This window comes from Leuciscus leuciscus (assembly GCF_965113295.1).
Source record: "Leuciscus leuciscus genome assembly, chromosome: 12".
Lineage (NCBI taxonomy): Eukaryota > Metazoa > Chordata > Actinopteri > Cypriniformes > Leuciscidae > Leuciscus > Leuciscus leuciscus.
In genome coordinates, this window is record NC_138736.1 from 5,161,118 (window position 1) to 5,180,988 (window position 19,871).

The window sequence follows — 19,871 nt, forward strand, 5'->3', positions numbered from 1 at the left end:
CGTGCATGTGCGCTCAATTTTACGTTAACTGGGATGTACAAAGAGAATATGCGTGGGATCCTTCGTACGCAGAGATTCATACATCTGGGTTTTTTTGTGCGTACGCACATTTACAGCTTTGTCCGTACGCAATGTTTTAGTATGAATTCAACGCAAGTCTTTGTACATGAGGCCCCAGGGCTGTCTCTCTACCACATACAAAGGCCAGAGTAAAACATTTTAATATTCCGTTTTTTGCCACTTTTTGTACTTTGTTGATAGATCAGCTATGCCACCCAAGAAGAAGAAAGGGGACATACGAAGCTTTCATAAAGCAGAGTGTAAGTAGGCAAAATAACTAGCCACACAAATAAACTAGCAGTAGTAGTGACTGACCAGGCTTTCAAATGCAGATTCTACTGTGGAAAATAGTATTGATTGGTGATAGTATGTGTTACCATGTTGTTACAGTTAAACCTAGCAGCAGCAATCTTTCAACTAAGGTTAAGAAGAGTATTGATTAGGCTGTGCAGCACTGATAGACTCATAGAAGTCACGCTATCATGATAGAATGCTACGTTAGCAAGTCACTGAATGTTAATTAGCTGACCTTAACTTAGAATCTTGCAGTCAACATAAACAGTGGATCTGAGACATTTTTCGTTTCTACATTCTATTTATGTAATGTATTTGTGAGTGAGTGTAGCCTAAGAATTTAATATTTAAGAATAGAATATATCAATAGAATTTGATATAGAATAGTAGATACAATTTTAGTATTAATGGAATACTGTAATCATGGATAATAATAATAATAATAATAATAATAGATAATAATAATGGATTTGTTGTGTTGAATGCATACTATGATACGTGTGTATTTTATTCATTTGTTCATTATTTAATTACATATAGAAAACTCATTCCAGGGGGAGGGGGAGGGGGATGTCCCCACCAAAGCTGAGGCCAAACCTACGCCCTTGGTGTGTAGCAAAAGAGTACACAATCTTTGGGACAAAACTATCACGTCTTTAACGGTTGCTCTCTGTCGCATCCTGTCACAGTAAACTGGCCTGTCAATCATCTTGTCACAGTTCAAATCCTCCACATTTCACGTCCTACTACCATATCAGAGAGAAATGCAGTAGCACATTGATCTGCAGTCGTGGGTCTTTCATGAGGAGAGCTCTCCTCATATTTATGCATAAATAATGATGAATTTAAAAGTGAATGGCCGAATCTTAATAAAACGGATTTCTTTATAAAAGTCCGTTAATCAACGAACAACCTGTTTTCTACTAAAAACGGATTTATAATTATGACTCCCTCACACTTTTCGATGTCTATACTTACCTACAGACTCGCTTGTTTAATTTTTATTTATTTATTATTATATTACGGAGAAGAGACCATGTGGGCTGTATAGGACTTTTATTGCATCACACAGATGAACACTACAGTGGTTTGCATTGTGTACAGACAATACGAGGAACATGATAACATTGCACAGTAGTAACCAGCGATGCATTATTTACAGACAGACTTTGATCTTAAATAACACACAGTATTCATTCATAATTACAGAACTGGAAGAACGAACTGAAGAATGTGTCTAAATGAGAACGATCCAGCTTGGGCTCAAATCAGTGTTACCTATATGAACTGTAATGTAAAATCTGGCAATATTAAGACACTGAATATTCATATCCATATGATGGACTCATCTGGCTGTATATAAATGCTTTATCTAAATGGGAACTTCTTGCATGACTAATAGAGAACACATTTAACCGAATGCTAATGGGCAGAATTTAGCATCTGTTGCTGAATTTATACTGAGACTTCCTGAAAGTCTTCTTGTCTGTGAGCGTATTGCTGAATCAAATGCCTGTCATGAGGCTTTTGAATTAGTCATGTCACCATAATAATGACTTTATCATTATCAAAGTCAGCAGATGGGTTTGCTCTGGCGCATGCATGATAATATAGTCTGCTGTGTTTTTTGCCCAAGCAGCAATATCTGTCTCACGCTTATTAACACACACTAATCTCCATTTATGTGTAGGTGGATAATTGAGAAGCAAACATGCTCTATGATGTCTTGCAATATTGTAGTTTTGCCTGATTTACATACAGTAGCGAGACAGTAATTCAGCATTGTACTCAAACCCATGTTCACTTTTGCCCTCTTTGACATTTCGAAAATCTCATTTTAAGATTTTTCCTTTTTTCTTTAAATACTAATGGTCATAGTAGTCAATTAAATAATTCAACAAAACAGACACAAGAACAAAAAATAAGATTTATGTCAATGTTTGTGTACAATCTTAGTTGACAGAGTACTTAAGACTTGAGAGAGCAGGTTTAATTCTTACACTGAATCTGTGGTATTTTATATATATAATTGTTCCAGCGCAATATAGCCAACACACTGTAATAGTTTCAACCAAAGGTCTTGGTGATAAACCATTTGTTGTTTTTGCTTTTGCATATTTGACCTTGAGGTCACTATAAGCTCCAGGTTTCATGACCAAACCCACTTCCAGACAACTTAATTCTTGAGGATTAAAGGGTCATTCAAAATTGCAGTAACTGGTGGTCATTTTTTGGTCTAATAGCATGAAAAAACACACACATTTATTTTGGTTTGTTTTCTGCGAAGCCCTGCACATGATATGCGGGAAAAAATATGTATATCGTGGCCAAATTAATTAGTTTCCACAATTTACTAATCTACTAAAAAGAGAAAACAAATTCTTAATCCATGGCCACGATATATATGTTTCCGCCACGTGATAATAAATAAGGAAATTATGACTTTTCTTTCATAATTGCAAGTTTATAACTCACAATTCTGACTATATTTCTCACAATTGTGAGATATAAACTCATAATTGTGAGGAATAAATAAGTTATAACCCACACTTCTGTCTTCATTTCTCAAAGTTGCATTTGTGAATTAAACTCTGAATTGTGAGATATGGACTCGCAATTCTGAAAGAAAAAAAAAGTAAAAATTGTGTGAGAAAAAAAGTCGCAATTACCTTTTTTATTTCTTTATTCCATGGCTTTATATTCTAAACTGAGAGTGACTAACAGTTGTTTTGAAGTGTGAAGAAAGTGTTTAAGTTTAAGTTCATCCAACTTAAAAGAATCAGATTTTGAACACATAGACTAGAGTGGTTCTTTACATCTTAAAATACTTAAAAGTAATATTTAAACAACCTTAATCTCAATGGAATGCAGAGAACTGTCTTAAATCTAATCTTTTAGAATAAATTATTGGTCCTAAAAACCTTCTTCCTTCTCCATTCTGGTGTTCCTCCATCCCTCTATCCCTTTAGCAGGATGTATGCAGTGCTGCCTTACGTGTGTGATGATTCCCAAAGGTAAGGAAAAACACAAAACATAAGACTCATCTTAATATCACTACGTTAGACATTTGAGATAGTTATATAATGATGCTGAGCGCGCGTGTGCTTGTGAAGTGTGTCTTTGGATACTGAGTCCTGAGAGCGTCTGAGACCTGTGGCTGTTTGTTATTTGAGGTCCAGCCAAGGAGTGTAACAAGCCGGTTTCCACCAATAAGACGATATTCGCCATATACACAAATTAGAGTTTTACATTCCTCCTACTAGTCATCAAAAGGAACCAAAACTTTAGCGGAGATGGACAGCACTGTTTATGCATGTGGTGTGAAGAGATATTCAGAAGGCACTGGGGTTTGGTGGAAACCAGACTCTAACAAACCTGCACAAGACCTGACTGACTGGTTTACATCATACAGTGAGGCGCCAGAGAGCCCTCTGCAGATCTCCAGATCTCTACTTGCGCCGTCCGTGATGATGATGATGGTTGTGCATGTCTTCCATGGTGACTCTGCCCCACACGGCGATCACAAACGCCTCAATCTCGCACTCGTTTTCACCACGAGCGATGCGGAAGTAACCGTCCTCGCCCCAGTTCTTCCCCCAAGAATTTGCTCCAATCTGTGGTTAAAAATGTGCAAAAAATGTGTAAAAGCTGCTGGTGAACTGAAAATAAAACTTCACATCAGCATCTCAGATGGATATCAGTTCTCACCCAGTATTTTTGTGTTCTGCCATTGTAGTCTCTCTCCTCTCCCCATCTGAAAAAGCGCAATAAAAATCAATGTGCTATTGTGCATTCACTGAACATTAGTATTCAAAGCAACTCTCTAAGATAGGAATAAATTTTTTTGGAGAAAGGGAAAAGAAAATGTACACATCTAACCAAAGCTACAAATGCAGGTTTTTTTTTTTTATTATTACCCAAATTCAATCAATTTCTTAATCAGTATTTTAGTCAGTATAATATAATTACATATTTGACTGATTTTATATATGATATAACCTTTATATTTATTTATATAGTTAATTTTGTTTATTTATCTAACCGCATAAAAATTGCTTTATCTTGTTCAGCTTATGAAGAAAAATGGGATAAGAAAAATATGCTTAATTCAAGATAAATTGTCCAACTATTATATATGCACATACACATTTATCTTATTTTAAATATGTTTTTACCGCAAAACAGGTGAAAATATTGATTTTAGCAGTGAGGAATATTTCAAATCTATAAAAATATATTATAATATTTTTATTTTTATAATTCATTAAATTTTTCTTACAACATACAGTAGGCAAATTGTTTTATTTCATATAAATCTAACAATATATATAAATATATATATATAGTGAATTTATGTTAATTTAAGGATGCTTTTACCGGAAACAAGATGAGAATATTTTAGCAGTGAGGAATAATCACATCTGAGATCTTTCAACTTGGAACAAAAAAAACAAATAACATAAAAAATAAAAAAAATTATTCGAAAACCAAAATACATCCCGCAAACGGTGCAGTGGACGTTCTCCTGATGAGATGAATTGTGTCCACTTCTCAGAGGAAGGGCGTGAGCATCAGGAAGCAGCACACACACACACACACTCCCTTACATCTCCTCAAGGCAACAACAACCCGATGGGTTGAACCTTCACCATGCCAAGAACTTCCTCTTGCTTCTCCGTTGACCCTTCAGGATCCTTTCATCTGAGTTGAGAATATTCAGCTTGTCACTCACTACATGCATCAAGGGGCCTTTATTTGTATATGTGGAAAGTCTGGAATAAATATAGTTTAGTCCTCATCTATTCTAAGGGAAGTTTTCCATCAGACCCGGGAACATTTCATTCTGTTCCAAAATAATTCTTCTTATCTGCCCTCCATCCCCACAGAGGGGAATCGGTATTCAGTACACTCACACAACAAACAAAATCACCTAAAAAAGCAATGTGCCCTCATATAACATGGGAGAGTTGAAGGGTCAGAACCAATGACTGTGTGTTTGGTGCAGCTCAGACCTCTATACGCTCTTATCTCACCATGTGTTCTGTCCTTGGCTTTGGACAATAACACACATACCACTGCTTCTGACCTGTGCTGGATTTAGGCCTCTCTGTCTGCATTGAACAATGCCATTTCCATTACACTGGACATCAATGAGCTTTCCACAAACTTTCCCAGGCCCCGGGCTTAGCCGAATGCACCGCGGTGGGATTTCCCCGTAAAAACACTGCGGCTGTCCCCCGTACGTTAACTCCACAGGCCTATCCAGCGTCCTCTGAACGTCTAGAGCAGCGCGAGAACCGCAGCGTCAGCGAGTGACAGGAGGCCGGGAGAAAAGCCGGGGTTCAGACAGACTCACCGTCACCAGTGAAGCATGTCACACTCGCAGACACCAGCGGCAGGTCAGACCGGGTTACCAGAGACATACCTGGAGAACATGACCTGACCCTCGGGAACTCAACTATCACTGTCTGGGAGAGACTAAGAGCACATTCATGCACATCAAGACGCAACGTTTCTTTGAGAAATGCTTCTTTTCTGTAGAGATTGCATTTAAATCCAATCAAAACTAAATAAATATTGCCCTAATGACAAAAATGTTCAAATTAATTTTTGAATCTTTTTGATGTGAATGTTGAATGAACCAGTAAATGATTGGTAATTGATGAGAAAACTCTTCTAGTGGACTCTATTGAGGAGAGGCTAGTTGAGAATCACTGCGCAGGGCTATTAGTGTGTGTTACGTGTGACTGTGCGAAACCAGACAAAGTGTTTTGAGGTGCGCGTGTCTGGGTGTGGGACTGGAAGGAAGGCCAGTCATCCAGGTGTTTTGTCTGCTAGCAACAAAGAAAAACATGTCTGAAAGGCCTTGATGTCTCGAAAAGAGTTCGTCTCAAATATTTTCAAAGTCCCTTCAAGGCAAGTCAGTTCAGGGCCATGATGGTGAAGAATGTGGAAAGTAGATCGTAAGTTAAACAATATGTGGTTAGAAAAAACTATGTATAAATGCTATTTATTTTTCTTACCCCATTGGCATATTGTTTTAGCATAAATCAACACAATTTGGTGAGGTAAATAAAGAAAAAAAAAAGTTGAATTCAAGATACATTTTCAAAGAAATAAGTCTTAATATGTTACTTTTTTAGCTTCGTGTGTAAATGTATCTTAATTTAAGGATGTTATACTGGAATATTTGCTCCTGAGAACTTTCAACTCGCACCCAAAAACAAATCATGGTAAAAAATCTGCTCAGTAGAGCCGCAGAAATCAGACAAAAAGTGCCATCTGAAATGTTCTTCTAGAATTATCATTTTTTATCAAGCTCGTATATTTAAGTTCAATAATTTCACTTAAATGACAATGCAAATTACCTATTAATTGTCATTTAAGTGAAATTACTGAACTTAAATATACGAGCTTGATAAAAAATGATCATTCTAGAAGAAAATTTCAGATGGCACTTAGAGGCTTTTGCATCTGAACTCTTCATATATATAATGTGTCTTTAGCTGCAATCATGCTAAAAATAGTATTAATATATATATATTTTTTATTTTTATGCATTTGGCAGACACTTTTATCCAAGGCGACTTACATTGCATTTCAAGGTACACATTTTACATTCTTATCAGTTCTCAGTTCTTGCTTTCCATGGGAATCGAACCCATGACCTTGGCGTTGCAAGCGCCAACGCTCTACTGTTTGTGCTTCAGGAAAGCATAATTGTTCAACTATTTCAGAATTTTTTTCCCTTTTTTTTTTTTGGGGATACGCTGCCAAAAACTCATTCCTCTTGCTTCCATTAGAGATGAAAAGTGACTTACCCTGTTATCCTGACAGAGTGTGTTCCATGTTTGCGGTACTGTGACGGTCTGTGATAATTGACATTTGTATGTCTGTAAATTCCACTCTTGTACACAAAGAAATCCTCGTGGACCTCCATGATGGCTAGAAAGGGGAAAACAAACATAACACAAACCCATTATGCACAGTTTTTATTTCATACAATGCAAATTACAGTAGTACAGACCTTCATACGTCATTGAATCAATATTTATATTTATATTAATATCACTCACAATTAGGAAACACTATGGTTGCTTTCAAAGCCCAATTATATAATATTCCTCCAGCTCACCCAAACATCTTGTTCCCTTGCAGATAAAAGTGAGATCAAAGTTGCTGCTGCTAATTGTACTGGAGTTCAAAAGAGCTCAACTTCATATGGCATAAAGGACAATTGCTTAAACTCAAGAGGGCCTGGGACAAAACTTTTATGGGTGGGTACCTGCCGCAACCCTCTCGAGGACGACCCCGCTGGCGTGAGAAGTAAAACCAGTAAAGCTCAATGTTCTGGAAGACACTGCATAATGGGAACTACCTGCACCTCTTTACACGTTGGGTTTTTCCAGACATTAGTAGACGATCCTCAGCAGTAAACAGAGCCTAATGATCATTATGAGAACTACCTGCACCTCTTTACACTTTGGGTTTTTCCAGACATTAGTAGACGATCCTCAGCAGTAAACAGAGCCTAATGATCACACACACACTCCAGCACATTAAGATCTTTTCATCTCCTGTTTCTCAATATAAGCCAGAGGTTAGGCAGAATTTTTGCCAAGATTAGCAGTGAAATATGGCATAAATCCAGGGTTCCCTCCTGTCTCGAACAATACAACAGAACACTGGCACGGGATCATGGAACAGCTCTGAACAACACAAGAACACACACACACACCCTCATCATATTACCCTAGGGGACTTTTCTCAAGAATTCACTGCATATATGATGAGTTTAGGCCTTTTGTCCGAACTAAGCGCTCTGTGGGCGTCCATGGTGACTAATACGACATAGATTGATCGTTGCTGACTGCATTAACAGTTATTAGACATGTGCTTTTTACTATTCTTATCCTCTGGCTCACAGTATTGGACAAGCACACACACACACACACAGACACACACTTCTGGAGAAATCCATACCTTGCACGGGGCCATTATCCATTATCTCTTTCCTAATCTCATTCTCCTGTGTGTGGAAAAGCAGAATCAACATGTCAAGTGAGTTCAGTTAGTGAGAATAATGCTGCATACTGTATAAACTGACAGGGAATAATGTTATGAAATTAATGTTTTAAATATGATGCTTGGGTAAAAACATCTTAATGAACAGTCATTCTTCCACATATTATTACGATGAATTGTTTAATTGTTCACCGCATTCCTTTGTCACATCTGTGAACGATATACAATCGAAAACACGCCTGGAGACATCTATATATAATGAAAACTATGCATAAAGAGAGACAAATGTGTGGTGAGATACAGCTCAGGGAGAGAATACATTCAACCTTAACATGACTACTAATGTAATGCCTCTCCAGACAGATGTGAATTATTCTTCCCTTTGGCTTTGAGTTGAAGTGTTTTGATTGATGAAGAAATTGAGAGCAGAAATGCACTGATGCTTTAACCATCGGTATTATGCAGGCAGAGGTCTGTGTGTTTTATTGAGAGTGTAATGTCAGAACATGTTAGATGTCATAAAACTTGTTTTCCTTTTTTTAAAGAGGGCCTATTATGCTTTTTTTTACATAGTCAGCTTTCTTTAGTGTGTGATTTTGCAGTTTGAGCATAAAAAAAAGCTCTGCAAAGCACAAAGTCACTCAAAGAGAGTTATTCTCTATATCAGTGTCAGTGTTTCTGAACTCCCTGAAACGCCTCCATTGTAGTTCTGAGTTTTTTTCCGGTCACAATATTCCTCATTTAAATAATTTCCGTCTATATGCAAAATAAAGGGGCGGGGCCTGGTTGAGTTAGTTAGCAGTGTGTTGAAACTCGCGGTTATGGTAAGGGGCGGGACATTTCCTAAACACACTCAAAGCGGTTGACCAATCACAGTACACTAATCCAGCCGACCAATCAGAGCGCATTGTGCTTTTCAGAAGGAGGGGCTTCATGGAGACAGGAACTAAACAGAGCGTTACTGACAGACTGGGAAGAGAGGAGCTGCAACAATGGAGAATATGTGAAAAATAATGTGTTTTGAACATTCAAACATGGAAGCCTATTCTAGTAGAGCCTAAAAACAAAATCAACTTTGTAAAAGGGCATAATAGGTCGTCTTTAAAACAAAAAAACACATAAAATAAAAATGATTACAGTATTATGTAAGATAATAAGACTATTGTCATTTTCTGCAGTGCAGTGTCTTGATTCCAGGGGTCAGGTGACTTACATTGGAGGACAGTCTGTACGGTGGGGTCGACTGATAGACATCATTGTGGTAGCTGTGGCTGTTGGGACAGTGCGCTGTGGCCTGCCTCTTCCCCCGGCCCACCGCTCGAGTCTGCATCATACAGCGAGCCACTTCAGCGGGGTTTTGCTGGGCCGCAGAGAAGGGGTAACACTCCTCAGTCACTACCCTGACAGGAAAACACAGAGACAGATACTTAAACCATAAAGATTGTCTGGCATCAAATAATATTAATACTTTTTTTAAATTTTTTTTATAAGTTAGTAATAAGTTTGTGAAATGGAAATATAACATTCAATATATTGACCTTCAAAGCCACTTTTTGTAATAATGAAATGTGTTTAATTCTTCATTTAGGGGCTTTTGTCAGACAATATTGATATATGTAATTTTCTGACTTATTCATATGTTCACTAAGGCTATATTTATTTGATAAAAAATACAGTAAAAACATTAATGTAATTTATTCCTGTGATCAAAGCTGAATTTTAAGCATCATTTCAGTCTTCAGTGTCACATGATCCTTCAAACATTCTAATATGCTGATTTGAAACATTTCTTATTATTATCGCTGTTGAAAACACAGAAATATGTCAAAGTTAAAGTATTATTTGTCAAATGCACACTGAAGGGGGTGGATTGGAATCCACTGCTGCTTCAATGTATAGGTAATGAGTGATTATAATCAAGGTATTAATCAATATTTTTCCTTCTAAATATCAAATGAGTTGATTGACTTCTTTGGAGATTTTACTTTGTTATAGAAGTTACCAGTGTGATTACTGAATTGTTCTTTTCATGTATTCTTTAATGTCTGTATTTGATATCTGAACGCAGTAACAGTGCTTGCTCATTCAGCCCGGCTTCCAGAAATGAAATAGGGACTTTTTTTGTGTTTTTGAGAAACGTGTGAAAACATATAGGGGTCATTGAAGCCAATAGTTTAAGGGACCATTTCTTTCTAAAAACCTTACTTTCCAGTCAGAATAAAGTGTTGCTCTCATTGAGATAAAGAACGCATTATCTTGATGTTTTGACAGGACTCTCCTGTTTATAGATAGAGCCTGGCCAAATCAAACCTTGGAAAAGCTGTGTGTCGGTCTGTGTGTTAGTCAGGTTAAGGGGTACAGGTGTACACTGGCATTATTGGAGATTGACTGACAGTTGTTAACTGAACTGTTGTTGTTCTGGACATGCTGGCACCCAGCAACCCAAATCTGCGACCTGGAAGGCCACGACGTGCCTAACTTCAGGATCCGAGTGTCAGCTGCATAATCAAGATATGCTTCAGTCTATCTGTATATGTGACCCTGGACCACAAAACCAGTCACATGGGTCAATTTTTTGAATTGTTTCTGAAAACTGTATAAATAAGCTTTCCATTGATGTATGGTTTGTTAGGATATGACAATATTTGGCCGAGATACAACTATTTGAACATCTGGAATGTGATGGTACAAAAAAATTTAAACATTGAGAAAATCTCCTTTAAAGTTGTCCATTTATGTTCACGATTGTGCAGTATTCACTCACAAAAATAAATGTTTTATATATTTACAGTTGGAAATTTACAAAATATCTTCATGGAACATGATCTTTACTTAATATCCTTATGATTTTTGGCATAAAAGAAAAATCGATAATTTTGACCCATACAATGTATTGTTGGCTATTGCCACAAATATACACGTGCGACTTGTGACTGGTTTTGTGATCCACCCAGGGTCACATATGTGTGGAAAATTACTATGTTTATCTATTTCTTTGCCAATCAGAAACTACAACCTGAAGCAAGGACGTAGCTTAGACCTTGGTGAAGGGTATAACTGCTGTGTGTGTGTGTGTGTGTGTGTGTGTGTGTGTGTGTGTGTGTGTGTGTGTGTGTGTGTGTGTGTGTGTGTGTGTGTGTGTGTGTGTGTGTGTGTGTGTGTGTGTGTGTGTGTGTGTGTGTGTGTGGTGAAGGGTATAACTGCTGTGATCTTTGTAACTGTAAGCGGGGTGGCCTATCAACAACTCCTGTGTGAGTCTTGAAGCTGACTTCTACTGATGAAACTGCAAACTATCTTCAGTAAAACTTCTCTTCAATTTGACTCCGGGTCTTCTTTCAAACATCTGGTCCTTGGGTCCTAATCTGTTACCCCCTAACAACACCATTTGATTTGTAAGATGAACTGCTTAGATTAGATGTTGTGTGTAAAACATGCAGTGAATTACCCTCTTCTCCTCAGGTACCACCAGGCCCCGTCGATACGCCCCCCGGCGCACCCGTCCTGATGACGCTTGTCACAGGAGATCAGATTCTGAGGCGAGAGCTGAGGGGTCATGTGACCCATCGACTGAATCGAGATCCGGTCTGATGCAACAGCTAGGAGTGAATCACATATGAGCGATGCACTGCATTAGCGGTATTATATACAGTAACATACACACAACACTGTACTCTACAGTGTTCTTCTGCTGTGGTCTGTGTCATGTTTTCTCTGACTCACCTGCAGTTGAGAAAGCCCAGGATGCATTGCAGTTCCCCTGGTCCAATGGCTCATGGATTTTCCCTGGCCATTTATTCACTGCGTTGAAGTTACTTGGCAGATGATCGTTTCCATTCATATTCATCTGCAGAACATAAAGCAAGAGTGAATGTTTTTTATCCCTTCACATAAAGTGTCTTTTTGTGACGTAATGGTACTATTTGGCATAGAAGACATGAATAACACAGAATTAAAGATTTCCATAAATTCATCCATGGTGTGATTATGAGTGATTTTGGTGGCATACTATAATTATTTCCATATGTGTTCTCTTTCACAGGGTCAGTGGATGGAGGAGAGGCTGTCTGAGTCTCCAAAGTCCATGGTTTACAGGAGCAAAATACTACACAGCCTTAGTGTGGTTATATAACGATGATTTGTTCATTTTGAGTGTTTTTGGGAATTATCCCGATGGAAGTTCTAGGAAATTACTTTCTTTTCTGTTCCATCAATAATAAAAAAAGTCAAAGTAAACATCCCAGTAATATCCTTTATCATTACAAAGGCTCACTTTATACCAGGTTTTAATATCTGTCTCAGGTGATTCGATAACAAGTGGTCAGCTGACACACATTTACATATGGTATTTACAATACAGTAATATTGTGAAATATTATTAAAATTTTAAATGACTGTTTTCCATTTTAAAATATAAAAAATAATAATTGAATCCTGATATCAAAGCATCATTACTCCAGTCTTCAGTGTCACATGATCATTCAGAAATCATGCTGATACGTTGATTTGCTGCTCAAGAAACATTTCTGATTGTTATCAATGTCATATTTTTGTGGAAACTGTAATAAAACAAGTCCCTTTATTTGAATATTTTTTTTTTTTTGACATTATAAATATCTTTACTGTCACTTTTGGTAAATTTAATGCATGCTTGCTGAATATTAAGTCTAGTGTCAGTTCTGGCTGGTCACGTTAGTCAAGCTCTCAGCGGATCCACGTCTACCTATAGGAATACGACGCCTATCACTGTGTACATATATAAGCTCCTTCAGTATTATCAGGAGCTATCGCGTTTCTCAGGAGCGAATTACCCTCCTCCCTCCCCAGCTCCTCCTGTCGCCAGTCAGGATTTGGCATTCTGATTCTTGCTATGCTAATTGTCAATCGTATTCGACGATAGTGGTCCTGACAGAAAAAAGTATTTATAAAATCGTACTGACCCCAAACTTTTGAATGGTAAATACATCTCCTGTGACCACTTATGATCATACTTCATCGAAGGGAGGGTCTCTGAATTTATGACTTTATGCATTCATTACATCCAGTGTATTGATGTAGATCAAGTAAAAAAAATAAAAAAAGCTTAGAAAAGTCACTGTTCCTCCCAAATGTATTGGACCCTGTTTACACCTGTGATTAGCCATCCACTTATGATCGAACTGACCAAAACTGATGTTAATAGCAGGAGGGAACATATAACCCTAAACTTAAAGGGATACTTCACCACTGGAAAGATGAATGTGTATTTAAATTGGGTCATTTATGTAATAGAAATGTGAAATTATTTTAGAAGTTGGTGCCTTCTAGACTGAGAAAAGCCTTAAAATGTATTTTTGGCTCATGTGGATGAAAGACAACAACTCCCAGAATGCACTTGCTTCGCTGCCCTAAGAGGCCACTCCCAAGCCACACCTACCGGTTACAGAGGGCAGTGTCGGAAGAAATGATACAACTAGGCTACTAGTCGACTCGAAACTGAAAAGATGCCGTTTTATCGTGAGATCCCCCTATGGGCGGGTTGAAGACATGCGGAACGAGCTCCTCCTACTGGCTGTTGTCTCTCGCCTCTGGACTACAAAGCCTCTGATGATGCTAAATGACGATTTTTGCGTCATCTGAGGTTTTTTTTTTAGACACACAATACAGAAATCTCTTGTCTCAGGGGGACATGAGGGAGGGAAGCACGGTCACTCGAAAATACTACCGAGTTTCTACTGATACAAAGCTCAATGCTAATCGGTGAAGTATCCCTTTAACTTTCTGTAATGCAGAGACATATTCATGCTTGTCTTACATCTCCCAAATCTATAAGACCCCAGAATTCTTGTGTCATATTTTGCATCCCAAGGATTCACAAGTCCTGGATGAGGAATGCATTAGCACTTTGTGTGCCTCTCCCTCTTTGGTAATGCACAGCAGCTTGATGCCGTCCTCCTACATTCCAGCCTGTGATATCGTCATGATTCTCCCTGACAACTAGCAGATATGATCCCTGGAATGCAGGTGCTTGTCAAGTGACCGCCGCTGCAGTGGTAAATCGTGGTGGTTAAAGGGCCCCTGAAGGGCCACGTCTCGCAGCAACACTTGACCCGATGGGGAACGTAAGCAATCGCACTGAGCAAAGACAATACACCAATGAGAAAGTAAAGTGTGTGCGGCACTCAGTCCACTCATTAGTGTGCATGTCGAGAGGGTTTTAGGCAGATAGAGGCTTTATAAACAGCCCAGGCTCGACAGGTGGAGACGTGTTGGAGAATGTGGGATGGAGAGTAAAGAGAAAAGGGGAAGTGGAGGAGGGCTACGGCACCACAGCGGTTTCTTCTTAAGTTGAGACGCTTTAGTTGATATCATACGGAATATCCGCTATATATATGTTATTAGTATCTGATTTTGTATATAGTTCGCTTTTGAATATAAAAATGTCAACACAATGTAGAGTACTTGCTCTGGCCCTTGTTTTGGATGATTATCATAAATACGAGTTTCCTAGGTAAAAAATTGGACATGAACGCCCTCTCAAGTCGTTTTTACCACTGAGAGGCTCTGGGATAATCTTGATACCCAAGCTCCCGAATTGAGCGGTGTGACGGGTGCGTATCCCACCTCACATATTTGGCCTCTACCATGGTTTACATTGGTTGTTTTGAAGGTTAATTAGGGGTTCAAGCATGAAATGCTGAAACCCTATTGTAATTGTAAGGATTTGTAAAACTGATAGTGCAGGGCAAACCGTAAGGCCTAGAGACTTGAAACCTGGCCAGATGGTAGGCCTCAATTTGGGGAGAACCTATCAGAGTATGACCCCGATTGGCCCATAGGTGGCGCAACAGCAACCAAAAGTACAAAATCGGCCATAACTCTTAGACCGTTTGTCCTAGGCTCAAGTCTTACACCACTGTGACCCCTGGCTCGAGGCGGACACAATGCGTATCTCCAATTTCGATTTAGGCAGGGAAAATTTTCTGCTATGTCGAATTTTGTCCAAAAGCTACTTTTGCGAACTAGTCCCTGGTTTTTCGCCCGATCGGAACCTAACCAGTCTAGGGCAATTTTCTGGACTCTCTAGATCAATAATTGAAAAAATATAATTTCTCTAGAAAAAAAGTTGAACTTTTGCATTTGGGTGGCTGTAACAGGGTCATTTAGAAAAGGGGCGTGACAAAATACACTCAAAAGCCTATAAATCCGAAAGGAAAACTCAGAACTTCACAGATGTGACATAACATCCTTAATAAGCATGCAGAATTTCATGGAGATCGGACCATAGGTGGCGCTATAACTGTTAAAAAGCTTAAAAAAAACGTACTTCCTATGGTAAATTGCCTGTATTGGCTGTATATGGTCTTTTCCATCTATGATGTCAGTGGTTAAAAGTTTGCTAAATAAAACTTTGTCTTTTGATGCTTATGTGCTTAAAAGCCTTAAATGCTTGAACCCCGATAAATGCCGCTTGCAGCTTTAATTTATTATGTTTTTGTTACTTTATTTAAATCCAAAACATTGCAAATAATACAATACAAAAATATATAATTTAATACAATATAATAATTTAAAAAATATAATACAAAACAAAAACCTTTTTTTCAGGCTTCTGATTGGCCAACATGGCTTTAGGGTTCGGGTTATATCGCCACCTGTTGGTTTGGCATGCTCCTGACAGCGCTTCCTAGCGTGTTTTTGCGTTTTCATGTGGACAGACATTTTGTTTAACCGTGCTTTTGTGGATGAGATTTTTTTTTTAACGAAGGAGGAAAAAACTGTGTGTCCAAACTGTTCTTGGTCACGACCGCCACGAGCGAGCTTTAAAGTTTAAACATGGCGGCGGGGAGAACGACTGCTACTGTGTGTGACTGGTATTCTTTACATCGTCTTGTCACAAGTCACAAAATTTGTTAAACTAGTGCATATTTACATGTTTATTTGAAGCATATTATGTCTTATACACAACAAAAATAGCCTGTATTTGACAGAAATTCCAGAATTCTAGATATTGAATCTAGATATTATTACAGTGAATGTTTATATGGTTGTCAATGAATGGGTCACTAAATATCATTTTGGCTTTAATAAGAATTTCCCCGAAAAATAGGCAAGAATAAAAATGGTGTCCTCCAGGATTCCTGTTCTCTCAGACAACAAAGCAACGAGCTCGTAATCACGACTTCAGAAGTGGGAAGTACACTTCCGATAGCACATAAAGGCAGAATAAATACGCAGAGAGAAACTGAAAGCCTCAGTGAGCCACATCAAATAGCACACATCCAGACAGACACATCCAGGATTCATTCACTGTACCATAATGCACTGCAACCAGCTGATGCACAGTAAAGATCAAACAACAGTCTGATTTCCGAATGATTCTCTTATTCTTGCTTTGATGATTCCTAACAGCACACTGCATTACACAGAAGACCGTTGAACAGAGCGTGAGAACGGACTATCAGAGAGCCGTCGATGGGCATAAACAGATGAATAAAGAGATTATTCTACATTCTTGATTATGACTGGTCAGTCGTGGCATTCTGGGCTAGCTTCGTTTCTCATTCAACTCAAATTAATGTTCTATGTTCATTTATTTATTTAGTAAGTAGCCATTAAATAAATAGATATTTAACATGGCAAATCAAATACTTAATTTTTTTTTTGTCTAAAATAATAAGAAAATACATTTTGAAGTTAATTTTTTTTTTTTTTTTTTTTGGCACATATTACTGTTCAAAAGGTTCGGGTCAGTAAAAAAAAAAAAATATTTGAAAGAAAGTATACTTTTATTTTTGATCAAATAAATGCAGGCATGGTGAGAAAGAGGCTTCTTTAAAAAATAAAATAAAAAAAAGGTGAAAAAATCTTACTGACCCAAACATTTGATTGTGTAAATCTCACAAAATGTCTGTATATGTGTGTGTAAAACAACAATAACAAAAACCTAATTCAAGAAATAGTCTCAGAAATCAAGCAAAAGTATCTTGTTTTAAGAATGTGTAGTTATTTTTAGTGGAAAATAAGACCAAGTGAACTCTTTCAGGATAACACATGACGTTTCTGCCTGACTACACACGAAACCGTTTACCTAACGGCTACTTATTTACACTAATAGAAGATGTCTTGATACTGACCGGCTGCAGAAGACTCTCACCTGCATCTCATTCATGTTCATGACGGCCCGTGAGGGGCGTTGTGTGCCCAGCCGATACCGCAGACCCTCGTCCAGGGTCATACCCCAGAACTGACTGTAGTTTGCTGCCCTCCAACTGGAGAGATAACAGAGAGAGAGTGAGTAGGAGAGAGGGAAATGTGTGCATTAGTTATATAATAACACAAGTAATAACACACTAGATGGGATCCTGATGCTCACCCGAAACTTCTCCCGTTGATATCTTGGATCATGTCATTCTCTATCAGACAGGCGTGATCCTCACATTCCCAGCGCCCATTCTGACCACATGTACTGTGGGAGACAAATAAAAACTGTAAGTGAATAACCTGTAAACTTTCAATACAAATAGGCTACGTAATAAGGCCTGGAAATTTTTTTACAATTTCTTTTTTACCAAACAAAAAATTATCTTCATATAATGTTTCTTGTCAATCTCAGGATGAAATAGTAAATATGATATAATTTTCGATTCATTTGATACAAGGTTTACCATTTTAAGGGTCAGATTTATTAAACAGGGCTAATTAGCGTGAGACAGCAATCATATAAAAGCATTGCCGGAAGTTCTGCGGCTGATCTACTGACAATGTGCAAATTAAAGAACAGCTTATTTCTATAATAACCAACACAATTCACCAACTATTGAAGCACTTCAAGAGCAAAATGGGAAAGATGTGCTTTTTATGGCATTAAATAACGGGAAACTCCTATAAATGCATACTCAATAAGGTCAGCTGCAAAAAAAAAAACTCTCCACGCCTTTTCAGAGTGTCTTTAGTAAATCCTGACAGTAGCTTTTTAACACCAAAGGGGGGTTTGTCCTGGAGTAAGTAAATCTGGCCCTTAACTGGCCCTTAAATATTGCTTTTAAAATGCAATTTAACAAATAAACTCTAGTTACAAAGTCATAATTTTGACATTATCTATCGAATAGTCAAGAAGGTTAAGATGTCTTTGGAGGTCACAATTTTAAGTGTGAGATACAAACATGTTATGTGTTCGCTTGTTCAAACATGCTAGAACTTCCCTCGTTTATGTGGTTGTAATAAAAAAAAAGTAACAAATCCTTCCCTCGTGGGTCAATATGACCCCCTTAGGAATGAATGGAATGCGAGGAATGCTTCAGTTTACATAGAAAAAACTAAAAAATCCTTAAGTGGACTTTACCAAAAAAAAAAGGGTTTTATAATATCTATATGCATATATGAATGCATCATGCAGAGATAAACTGAAGAACTGCCTTTAGGACCCAGTGGAACAGCTCATTTGCTCCATATAGAGCTATAAAGAGGTCAGAGACACCAATGTGAGATATTTTGAGCTGGTTATGCATGTATTTGGAGAGTTATTTTGAATTTCAGTCGAAAGAATGTGAAGAATGTGCTTAAATTATATAATTTATTGATGAAATCTAGTCATTTAAAAAAAATCTCCCAAAAAATTGCATTAAAAAATAGAAAAAATATTATCATTGTAAAATCATATAAGCTTGCACGACAAGAAAAAAAAAAAGAAAAAAAAGAAAAAACCTTTTTAGGTCTTCGGGTCATTTTGACCCGCGAGGAAGGATTTGTTACAGGATGCAAACTGTTTAAAATATTTCATGCTGATTCATTTTATGACAGGTCATGGGACTGTATTTGTGGAAAGTGACAGTCCCTGACTTTAAAACCCCTCATTGTTCCTTCCACTGACAGTGGCGTTTCTGAGCACTGAAGTAACTTCAAGATTAACTTTTAGAATAATAAACAACATGGTGTGTTTATATAAGTGTTTTAAAACAGAGAAGGGAAATGTAGACAGACGTCAGACCGAACCAATGAAGTTGTTCAGACGTATTCTACATTTGAGACACAAAACAAGAGGAATGAAATGAGCGAGAGAGGGTGTGAGAGAGGCCTGTGAGAGCCTTTTAAGGCTGCAGCTCTTGAAGAAATATCCATTTTTAGTCAGTCTGAGTGAGGAGAGGAGGTTCAATAGGCTTGACGTATGAGAGGAACATGGATTAAAAGAGGAAGAGCAGAGCTGCTGCTGAGGCTTTACTAGAGAGTCACGAGGAGGAGAGGAGAATTAAAGTGCCCCTGTTATGCTGTTTTTAGATATTACCTCTCATGTAGTGTGTGATAAAGCTGTATGTGAATGTAAGAGGTCTGCAGAGTTGACAGGTATGAGAGCAGGCTCTAGGAAAGGAGGGGTTTAGAGAGACCGAATCCTTTATCGAACCGTTTCAGACACTGTGAGAAATGTATGCAATGTATATTATGAGAAAATTAAAGTGTTTTTCGACCTTGGATGCATGTAAACCTATTAAATTAGAAGCCTTTTTAAAATAGCATTT

The 19,871-nt window shown here is 37.8% G+C and overlaps 1 protein-coding gene across 2 annotated transcripts in view; it reads right to left on the bottom strand.

The window, feature by feature from the left end:
- Window positions 1-1,393: 1,393 nt before the first annotated feature.
- Window positions 1,394-19,871, bottom strand: part of tinagl1 (tubulointerstitial nephritis antigen-like 1) — a 33,954-nt gene continuing 15,476 nt past the window's right edge. For both annotated transcript variants that reach the window (XM_082185914.1, XM_082185915.1), the window contains exons 4-12: window positions 17,732-17,824; window positions 17,513-17,627; window positions 12,100-12,223; window positions 11,825-11,975; window positions 9,593-9,779; window positions 8,338-8,383; window positions 7,176-7,299; window positions 4,063-4,108; window positions 1,394-3,968 (exon numbers count right to left, since the gene is read on the bottom strand). In XM_082185914.1, coding sequence (XP_082042040.1) covers window positions 3,804-3,968; window positions 4,063-4,108; window positions 7,176-7,299; window positions 8,338-8,383; window positions 9,593-9,779; window positions 11,825-11,975; window positions 12,100-12,223; window positions 17,513-17,627; window positions 17,732-17,824 — 1,051 coding nt within the window. In that variant the 3' untranslated portion in view covers window positions 1,394-3,803. The remainder of the gene's footprint in view (window positions 3,969-4,062; window positions 4,109-7,175; window positions 7,300-8,337; window positions 8,384-9,592; window positions 9,780-11,824; window positions 11,976-12,099; window positions 12,224-17,512; window positions 17,628-17,731; window positions 17,825-19,871) is intronic.